Source organism: Lathyrus oleraceus, chromosome 7, assembly GCF_024323335.1.
Source record: "Lathyrus oleraceus cultivar Zhongwan6 chromosome 7, CAAS_Psat_ZW6_1.0, whole genome shotgun sequence".
In the NCBI taxonomy this organism is placed as follows: domain Eukaryota; kingdom Viridiplantae; phylum Streptophyta; class Magnoliopsida; order Fabales; family Fabaceae; genus Lathyrus; species Lathyrus oleraceus.
Genome location: NC_066585.1, coordinates 23086859 through 23097805, shown reverse-complemented (window position 1 = coordinate 23097805; position 10947 = coordinate 23086859). Strand labels below are relative to the sequence as shown.

General features: G+C 31.1%; 1 protein-coding gene and 1 long non-coding RNA gene across 4 annotated transcripts; one reads left to right on the top strand and one right to left on the bottom strand.

Moving 5' to 3' along the window:
- The first annotated feature begins 2755 nt into the window (after positions 1 to 2755).
- Positions 2756 to 7307, top strand: LOC127105828 (aldehyde dehydrogenase family 2 member C4). The gene is made up of 9 exons (XM_051043043.1): positions 2756 to 2998; positions 4921 to 5063; positions 5160 to 5543; positions 5800 to 5889; positions 5984 to 6157; positions 6265 to 6402; positions 6485 to 6622; positions 6731 to 6792; positions 6903 to 7307. The coding sequence occupies exons 1-9, from the start codon at positions 2896 to 2898 to the stop codon at positions 7174 to 7176; spliced, it is 1506 nt and encodes a 501-aa protein (XP_050899000.1). The 5' UTR covers positions 2756 to 2895; the 3' UTR covers positions 7177 to 7307.
- Positions 4995 to 10594, bottom strand: LOC127105829 (uncharacterized). 3 transcript variants are annotated; one of them, XR_007795140.1, is made up of 6 exons: positions 10307 to 10594; positions 8950 to 9033; positions 7803 to 7969; positions 6453 to 6599; positions 5281 to 6379; positions 4995 to 5126 (listed from the first exon to the last, which is right to left on the bottom strand). It is a non-coding gene; the product is annotated as an uncharacterized LOC127105829 (long non-coding RNA). The 3 variants fall into 3 exon arrangements; XR_007795139.1 differs by lacking the exon at positions 4995 to 5126 and having other exon boundaries at positions 5218 to 6379; XR_007795141.1 differs by lacking the exon at positions 4995 to 5126 and having other exon boundaries at positions 5218 to 6029.
- Between the last annotated feature and the right edge of the window lie 353 nt (positions 10595 to 10947).

The window sequence follows — 10947 nt, the reverse complement described above, 5'->3', positions numbered from 1 at the left end:
GTTAGTAGGAGCTGCCATAAGTTCTTGAAGGAAGAGAAATATTGCACGAACAAAGGTTGTTTGAACTGGAGCACGGTTTTTCATGAGTTGAAAATGAAAACTAAGACCAAATCTGGAATAAATGCAAGAAAGCGAGTGGCGCGGTGGAAAAATCGCCAGAATCGGCTACCAAATGCGTTGTCACGTGCGGTTCAGGTAGGGAAGCGTGAGACCCACACGTGGAGATAGGGGCGACATGTGTGGAATGGTACGTAAGCATCTGGCGGTGAAGAATTGGATAACATCCAGGTCGAAGGAGGCGCTTCTGCCGGTAGGGTTGGTTTTTTGGGAGATCGCCCAGAACAGTAGCGATGGCAACGGCAATGTGGTAGTGATCAAAAAATTGATGCCGAAAAGAGTTACGACAGTGAAAGAAAGTCAAACCGGGGTTGGCACACGATTTACCAAAAAAATATCACCGAAAGACAGTAGGTCAATCGGATAAAGTATGGTGAAATATTGTCTCTCAATAGGCTCTAGATATCATATTGAAGCATGAGAGAGTGAGAGACATTCGAATAAATTGTGTGTTAGAATAGCATTATAGAGACTTTACCATATAGTAAAATTATAGCTTATACAATTAATAACATGCGAAATATGCTAAGGTATATTATATTCTATTCTAAAACAGATTAAGGAATATTCTATATACAAATATTAACAACGTCCAATCCCACCATGTCACACTGGCTTGCAACAAAAGATGATTTTGAGGTATTTAAAAGGTACAACTAATCTTGGAATTTTTTATAAGAAAGGAGAAAACAACTTGAGACTCACAACCTTTATAGATAGTGGTTATGCTGAAGACTTATATGATCGAAGAAGTACCTCTAGGCTTATGTTTATGATGAGGTCGGGAGTTGTTTCTTGGTCCTCAAACAAACAAACAATAATTGCTCTTTTGACTACTGAAGCAGAGTAAATAATAACAACATTGTGTGCTTGTCGGTGTGTTTAGATCAAAAGGGTATTGGAGAAACTTGGAGTTAAAGAGAAGACAATAACTACGATTATGTGTGATAACAATTCACTCTATAATTATCCAAGAATCTAGTGTTTCATGAAAAAAGAAAGCATATTGATATACAGTTTCATTTCTTAAAAGACTTGGTGAATGATGGAGTCGTTGAACTAAACTACTGCAACTTTCAGGATTAAATTACAGATATCATGACAAAATTAATAAAGTTGGAGCAGTTTGAGAAGCTTTGCGACATGTTTGGAGTATTAAAAATACTAAAGTAAATTAGATATATATGCATTAGCTTAAGGAAGGAAATGTTAGAGATTATTTGTTATATTTATGTTTTAATTTTTATTTTGTTATTAAGTCCTAATCTTTAAGAAGAATATGTCACTTATGAAATCCTAATTTTTAGGGAGAATCAATTTTTTTCCTAATATCTTTGTAACCACATTGTAGGCTTGTAAATGTGGTTTTTGCCACTTTTCCATTATGTGGAAAAGCTATATACAATCTCTGTATGTTCCATTTAATAAAGAATTTTTCTTTCAACTATCTCTTAGTCTCTAAGTTTTTATAGTCTTAATAAATTTTAAATATAATTTAAATTAATGGGTATAATTTTCTATTATCAACCAAAAAATTTAATGACAATCACACTTATATTTATATTCTTTTGTTAATCCAATCAAAATCAAACAACTGATAATATCTTAATTAGCTTGTCCTATTTTTGTTCAATTATATGCTCACCTAATTCATAAATAACCACATGTTCTTTACTTATTTGTCACTTCACATTCTGCCATTATATCTTAATAAATAAATAAAAACTTCACCTTCTGCCATTATATCTTAATAAATAAATAAAAACTTCACCTTCTGCCATTAAGTTTTGTCTTCTTTTTCCTACAATTGCTTTTTAGATATATATATTCTATTTCCTACAATTGCTTTTTAAATATTCTATTTTCTACCATTGCTTTTTAGATATATAAAGTGGCAATGATGTAAATAATTCATATTTATTAATTTAATAATGCTACTCACGCCTAATCATACATACACTGTCAAAATTTACTGTATATTATTTAGTCTTTTTTACAATAATTAGTTATAGTTTAATCCTTTTTTGGACACTAGTCTTATTTTTAATTCACACACATAGTGGATGTACACACGTTTCTATTTTATTTATGTTCCCTAACTTATTTGAGAGAACAAATTAATAAAAACGTGCAACTATTTGACTATGTTGGAAAACTCCTTTTTTTCTTATTTGATTATTTTATCACAAAATAGTAAAAATTAAATCTAAATTAAATTTATAAAAACAAAAATATTAGAGATGAATTTCACCTAAATTTTATTCTTAACTATTACTTAGATTTTGATTATTAAATTTAGGGTTAATAGATATTTTGTCGTGAAAATCCAAGTAAAAAAATATTTAAATTTTCAGATAAAGATTCACGTGTTTTACCTCCTCAAAAAATTTACACATCAATAATTTATTAAATATCACGTGATTTTTAAGTATTTATTATATCTATTTTTGTTCCGGTTGAATTGATGATTTTTAAAAAATCCCTTTGTTATATCGTTATTTTTTATGATTAAATTTATTTAAGGGGGCAAAAGAGAAATATTCCTCTTTATATGGTAGATGCTGAATTCAAAAAAAAAAAATTTAATAAAAAAGTTTGAAAACTTTTTTATATAATGGTAAAATACCTATTAACCCATGAAATGAGCATGATGATTATAGGCTATAAGCCACTAATGATTTTCTTAATGTGTATATATAGTGAATAACAAGAGATAGCTCATCATATAAACTATCTTAATTTCTAGCTATATTCACTAATCACTATCAATCACACAACATGTCTGATCTTAACTCCAGCAACAACACCTCCTTGTTCAAAATACCAACCATCAAGTATAACAGACTCTTCATCAATGGAGATTTTGTTGATTCTGTATCAGGTTCTTAGAATTTATTTTCTATCTTTAATCTTGAAATCTGTTCTAATGTTCATCAAAAATAGTTTAATTCAACTTTTTTATGATACGCAATAGAAAAAAGAAAGGATATCTATTGATAATAATATTGTTATATCATATTCAGCACAAACAAACATTAAAGAATATCAAATAAATATTACGTTAATATAAAAATTGATGCATTTGGTTTTGCATTTTGTATATTTTATGATAATTTTATAAATATACTATTGTTCATCAAGTGTTAACAGGCTACTCAAGCTAAAAGAATTATTTTTGAAATTGATAATGATTTTAAAAGAAAAATATCAGTTAAATAAAATTACTCAACTATGATTATAAGTTAAAAGATAAAATTACTTGACTATCACTATAAGTTAAAAGTTAAAATTAATATGATTATAAAATTATAGTTTGAATAATTATCTTTAAATATTATTTTAGATATTTTATCATTTTATTAAAATTTTAAAAATTATAATTTCGACTATGTTTTCGACTATGATTATAAGTTAAAAGATAAAATTACTTGACTATCACTATAAGTTAAAAGTTAAAATTAATATGATTATAAAATTATAGTTTGAATAATTATCTTTAAATATTATTTTAGATATTTTATCATTTTATTAAAATTTTAAAAATTATAATTTCGACTATATTTTAATCTTACGATATAAAATATTAAAATTAATCTTTCAATTTAAAAAAAAACAAATACACAAAAATTTATAATATTTATAAAAAAAACGATTTTATAAAATTCATATTTAAAAATACAAAAATGGATCTATTTTTTTTAAAATTGAAACAAATAGACTCAATATCGATATCACTGTTTAAACCGCTAACACAAATAAATAATTTTTCTTCATTGCAAAAATATAATTTTCAACAAGTTGTATAACTACTTTTTTTTTTACTACAAATTCAATCTTTTGAAATTTACACTGATAATTCTAGAAGATATAATAATATTATGCATTAATTTTCTTAAAAAAATTGTAAAACATTCACGATCATGATAAAAAACAAAAATCTCAAAAACAAATTGTATAAAAGTGTTTTGAAGGGGGTTTTAGAGTTGTATATCATATGGTAATTGTAGGAATATGTCGGATTGACTCAATGGTAAGATAGTCAAATCAACTGTCTCAAACTTTTGAAATATAATAAATTTACTTGATAAAAAAAAATTCAAATTCTATTAATTTTCAAAAGTTAAACTAATATTATTTCAATAAATATTTAAAAGCTCGAGTTTAATCTCAAAAAAAATGTTTACAGAAGTTATGGGCAAATTAGTGACGGGTAGGTCAACACGAAATCAATTATTCATTTTTTTCATTTTTTCCAATTTTAAAAATTCTCAAATCATTTTAAGTTTTCTTAAATAAGTACACAATTGTACCAATCACTTATTTTACAGCTAATAACTTATAATAAACATGCAAATTACAATCATCATTTCAAACACACTAATTTGATCATATAACTCATTATAATTCTTAATTCTATAACATGCAAATCTAATTTAAATTAGTAAAAATGAAAACAACTTGAAAAACAAACAAATATGAACAAAAACATAAAATACAATAAAATGTAAAAGTAATTGAATGTAAAGATGAGTAAAACCTAAAGTACTGGGAATTAAAATTACAAAAGCTTAAACAACTTTAAAAATTGTTTACATGACTTCTAAAAAATGTTAAGTAACCTCTATTACAATGTCTTCAACGCCGAATAATCGAAAACAAGTCAAGGCTACACCATTTGTTTATGATCATGTTTTTACTCAATACTCATATTTAAAGATCAAGATAGTAACAAATATAAAACTATAGTATTATTTCTTTTTCATATAACACTGATAAAAAAATGGAATTTTAATGGAAAATTAGGAACAACATTTGAGACAATAGACCCAAGAACAGGAGAGGTGATTGCAAGAATCAGTGAAGGAGCTAAAGAAGACATTGACATTGCAGTTAAAGCAGCGCGCGAGGCATTTGACTCGGGTCCATGGCCACGAATGTCTGGTTTCGTAAGTTACTTATTCTTTTTCTTTTTGTCAGATTGAATATGTTTTATTCACTTTCATTTCCCTCTAAATTAATGTTGTGGTAATAATTATAACCAGGAAAGGGCAAAAATAATGATGAAATTTGCAGAACTAATAGATGAAAACACAGAAGAACTAGCAGCATTAGATGCAATTGATGCTGGAAAGTTGTACTATATTGCAAAGGCTATAGAAATACCTTCATCGGCAAATACACTACGTTACTACGCAGGTGCTGCTGATAAAATCCATGGTGAGGTATTAAAATCTTCTGGCCAATTCCATGCTTACACATTAATGGAACCAATTGGAGTTGTGGGACATATCACTCCATGGAATGCGCCCAGTTCAATTTTCTTCGTAAAAGTTAGTCCTGCTTTAGCTGCTGGTTGCACCATGGTCCTCAAACCTGCTGAACAAACACCTCTCTCAGCTTTGTTTTATGCTCATCTAGCTAAGCTAGTAAGTACCTACATACTAAATAATATTGTCAATTAACGAGTTCCACGCCAATGCACGCACACGCTAATGTCACACTTCATTGTGACGAGTCGTTGTGCCATTAGTCAAGCAATGCCATGCAGTAACTCGTGGCATAGACGGGAAGAGCAAACAATTAGATTCTCCCAATAGCGTGGACCTGTGCACACATTAGTGTGTCTACGCTTTGGCGTGGTGATTAGTTTGGACCTTCACTAAATATTTTTGTTTTTCAAAGGCTGGAATTCCAAATGGAGTTTTGAATGTAGTACCTGGATTTGGCCCAACTGCTGGTGCTGCAATTAGCTCACACATGGACATAGATGTGGCAAGTTAATTATATATGTCAAACATTTATAAGTTCAATTACCAAGTTGGTAACTAACTATGACTGCTAAGCCCTTTGATTTTTGTATCTTCAGGTTAGCTTTACTGGTTCGGTTGAAGTAGGCCGCGAAATAATGCAAGCTGCAGCAAAGAGTAATTTAAAACATGTTTCACTAGAACTAGGAGGGAAGTCACCTCTCATTATTTTCGATGATGCTGATGTCGACAAAGCTGCTGAGCTAGCTCTTTTCGGTCTCCTAACTAACAAGGTGAAATTGAAATTTTGTCTTCCTAAAACCCTTTCCTTACAAAGAGCATCCTCTGTTTACATCTTTGCCTAGTCAATATTTTATTTCTAAACTTATGGTTTTTTCAGGGAGAAGTTTGTGTCGCAAGTTCCCGTGTGTTTGTTCAGGAAGGGATATATGATCAAGTCGAGAAGAAGTTGGTGGAGAAAGCAAAAGCTTGGATTGTTGGTGATCCTTTTGATCCTAAAACTCAACAAGGACCTCAGGTAAAATCAATATACAATTGCTTGCAAAAAAAGTCATATAAGGACCTTACTTGATTGGTTTGATAACAGTTGTCTGTTGTAGGCTGATAGGAACCAATTTGAAAAAATTATTTCCTATATTGAGCATGGAAAGAGCGAAGGAGCAACACTCTTGACTGGAGGTAAAGCAGTGGGAAGCCAGGGCTATTACATTGAACCTACAATTTTCTCCAATGTAAAGGTAATTAGTTATATTCCGTCAAAGTTTCAATTTGGTATTTTTATCACATCGTCGTGGTTTTTTCTTTCCTTTCTATTTTATTAAAAACATTGAATAAACCTATATTAGGAGGACATGCTAATAGCAAAGGATGAAATATTTGGCCCCGTGATGGCACTAATGAAGTTTAAGTAAGTTACATTTTAATTCTATATTCTTTTGCTCTTTTAGTACACCATAAAGAGTTTAGGGGTGTTTCGGTGAATGGTTGATTTAAGTATGACATGTGAATAAAAAACAGGACTGTCGAGGAAGCTATTAAGAGTGCTAACAATACCAGATATGGCCTAGCAGCAGGCATTGTGACCAAGAACTTGGATATTGCAAACACTGTGTCAAGGTCAATCCGGGCCGGCGTTATTTGGATCAACTGTTATTTAGCCTTGGGAAATGACATTCCTTTTGGAGGATATAAAATGAGTGGATTTGGAAGAGATTTGGGATTAGAAGCTCTTCACAAGTACTTACAAGTTAAATCTGTTGTAACACCTATTTACAACTCCCCTTGGCTTTGAATGTTTTCTATGCCTATAAAATAAAATCAACCAGTGCATCATGCATGCATATGTGTATTTATGTAAGCTATTTTTCTATTTTCCCTCTAATGGGAACTGGCGAATATAAGGACTGATTCTGTTTACATTCAGTCCAAGTATATTTAGTTACAGACATATCCAAAAAAATAACTTGTAAGTTTGCAATACAAAACATGTGGTAATGGCAACAGCATATTTTCAGACCTAGTAAATATGATTTTTCACTCTAAACTTCATGTCCTAGAATCCTAGCAAATGATAGCATAACATATGAAAACCTTGAAGAATGGCAACATAATGCTATAGGTAAAATTCCAAGGCATTGCATACAGGTAAAATTCCAAGGCACATAAAACTATGTTTCCGGTAATCATCTATGGCTTCTGATTTCATATTACTAAACTTTCTTTCCTTAAATTTTAAAACCCAACCACAGCACAGTACGGGGCCTGCAAGGCTACATACACCAATGTGGTTAAAAAGCAAACATTGGTACTAGATATACCAATAAGTGATATGTACTAGATGTTTGGCATTCATTCTTCATTTGACTCAGCATGTGAATTTGAAATCCTGACATAATGATGAGTTATGGAAAATAATACCTGTTAGTGATTGGAAGCAATGAAGATCAAATGTGTCAGCTTGGAGTAATTCAATTCCTGCACAACCAGAAACAGGTGATAATTGCTGAGATGGCATGCATTGAATGCCATAAGCTAGCCACCCGTAAGCTATCATTGGTGTCCATGCGTCCAGAAGACCCATAATCCTTGTTGTCAAAAAGGAAACATAATTTTAAATCATATTTTACAATAAGTTTAACTCAACTGCACCAACAGCAACAGCTTTCTTTGTGTGGATGGGGTTCGTTATAGTTATATGGATTAAATGATGCGATTGTGATTTCTCGAGGCTATTAATTAGCACTACATATATAGACCGAGGTCCACGGACCTGGCCGTTTAACTTGTGGCCCGTGCGGATTTTGGACCACTTTTCTTAGTCCATTTAAATTTTACCTCATGAGTTGGACTGCTTAGACCGTGAGTTATGCGGGTTAAATCTATCGATTCACGGGTTCATTCATGATTCATCTAAAACTTACTTTTAAAATCATCTACACCTTTGTCCCTTATAGTTTTGCCTATCATAATCCTTTCATTAAAAAAATATATCTAAGCAGTACAAAAAAATACAAATGATGCTCAAGTTGGTTTAGAGTATATATTGAAATTATTTTTAAGTATCATTTAAGTTTTTTTAATACTTGGTATTTACAACTTAAAAATTTTAACTTATAATTATCAATAGTAATTATTTTAGCTTTAAAAAAATCTGAAATTTTATATTACTATTTTAAAACTTTTTAAAACAAAAGTAATCATTTAATTTATTTTGCTATGGCTGGCGGGTTGCCATGGAGTAACATGGGTCAGCGCATCACAACTCGTTAATAATTGCGGGGGGGCCAACCCGAACAGTTTAATGTGCGGATTTGATGGGGCGAGCCAACCCGTATACCTAGGTCTACTATTAATCAATGTCTTGTCTAATAATCTCTTTAAGAATCTTTCCTAGTCTTTCTAAGTATTGTAGTCATCTTTAATAAAACTTGTCGGCTGACGCTCACCCTACAAAATAGTGACCTGATTAACAACCCAACTTACCCATCAAACAGAGGTACTAGTTTTGAGGAACAATACAGAACATTTATAGTAGCAGCAAAGAAAAAAAATAGAACAGCAGAACCTTATAGTAGATCAATCCACCGGACTTATTGAAGATGTAATGACTGCAAACCGCTGCCATTCCCAGAGCCTTCTTAGAGGGAATCTGAAATGCCAAATTTAAGAAATTTAACTCAATTAAAATTCTGTTGCAGAATTTTATGATACAAAACAAGGAACATTTGAAACAGCTTGTATTATATTGATTATTTAAAGCATATTGTCCCTGCTACACCTACATCACATATAATAGATCCACAAATTAGAAGCATACCATCAAACTTTATGTACTACTTCACTTTGAATTATTATAAATTTTTGTAAGACCAAGCTGAACAACCCAAACCAACATCAGTGAGATTTACGTGCATATACACAACCAGAACGGTCGCGTTCACGTTGCAGTCACGTAAAGGCTTTCGCGATTTCGATCAGTATGGGTGTCGCGACACTAATCGCGATCGTCGCAGTGTGAACTAACCACAGTTTATTCTTTAATATAAAAACGGTCCCCATTCCCGCAGTTGAAAAAAATCTCGTACCCGAACTCATACAACATTAGCACCCGTATCCGTACCCTATAGGTATGTAAGTGCCCGTACCCGTATCCGTTACCCAAATTTCTAATAAAAATTAATATATAAAATATAAAATATCATATTATTTTAAGTTTTTAAGAACATTAAAAAGTTTTTTTTAAAATTTATTGGTGAATTATGAAATAATTGATCTCTTATATTAAATATGTAGTTGTTTAAAATTGATAAATATTTATTTTTATATAATAAGATAAATTAAAATATATAAATATATATTATGCGGGTACGAAGTAGGGTGGGTACTAAGGTGCCCATATCCGCACTCATCTTCTTTTAGTTAAGTGGATAATTACCCGTGCCCGATCTCATTTTTACAGGTTTTTACTTGATCCCTTGTGGGTATTTTTGTGAGTATCTGTTGGGGATGAGCCAAATTGTCATCTGTAAATTACACCATAATATTCTATCGAAAATCTTGCTTATATCCCATTCATTAATCTCGAGATGAAATACTGGTGGCTATAAATCATTGCTATTTGAATTGTAAAATCATAATCAAGGCTTAAAAAACTTATTCATATCTCATATGGTTTTATGAAAATTTATGAATTAAACTACAGAAACTTTGAAATCTGAAACACATTCTAATGGAAATTTTGCTATGCTAATAGAGCAAGATCAAAGTTACATGTTGTCATATTATGTGCTTAGCTCTAGGTATATGGAACATTTAGCTATTTACTATGATGTAAACTGAAATTAATGTGTATACATATGGGAGGAAGAACATTACTGTGAACTGAAATTGCTAGAAAGAACGAGAAGAATATGCTGTTCTACCTTAAGGCGTAGTCAGAGCAGAGTGGAGATCGGAGGGTGGTTGAAGGCGGCGTTGGTGTGTGGTTGTGATTGTGCGGTGTTCGTGCTCGCCGGTCGCAGTGCAGTTCGGTGACGGTGTTGGTTTTCGAAGATCAAGATCACCGCCTCGGCACTACAAATAAGTAATGATTTTTTCTACCGTTAAATTTAAACTTTTTAAGTAACTTTTATTGAGTTTTTTCGATACAAATGGTTAGGGTTGCTTCTAGGTCGAGAGTTCAACTAACTTCATCCCTATACACTGTACCCATTAATTTGACCGTTAGATAATACTTATTGTCACACTCGATTTTGATTTCATGTCTATTTTTTATTATAAGGTGAATGTGTGAATTTTTTATTTAAATAATTTATTTTAAAAAAATAAAAAATAATCCATTTTTTAAATTAATTTACAAATTATTTCACTTTGAAGATTGGCGTCAGATGAATTGGCGTTTGCTCTCTAAGTTATAGAGGTGACGTCAATTGGATTGACTTATGCACCTAGTGCAGTCAATCCAATTGACGTCTGTGTGTTAGGTTTTAAAGGAGATATCAATTGGTCTGACACCTACGTGTGTTGTATAATTTTTTTTTTGAAAAATAATGTACATTTTAGA

Bases quoted from the DNA above. Each gene is read 5' to 3' on its own strand.
- LOC127105828 (XM_051043043.1), top strand. From the start codon at position 2,896: ATGTCTGATCTTAACTCCAGCAACAACACCTCCTTGTTCAAAATACCA. The intron at 6,158-6,264 runs GTGAAATTGAAA...TGGTTTTTTCAG, and splicing joins TCGGTCTCCTAACTAACAAG to GGAGAAGTTTGTGTCGCAAG. The intron at 6,623-6,730 runs GTAATTAGTTAT...AACCTATATTAG, and splicing joins CAATTTTCTCCAATGTAAAG to GAGGACATGCTAATAGCAAA.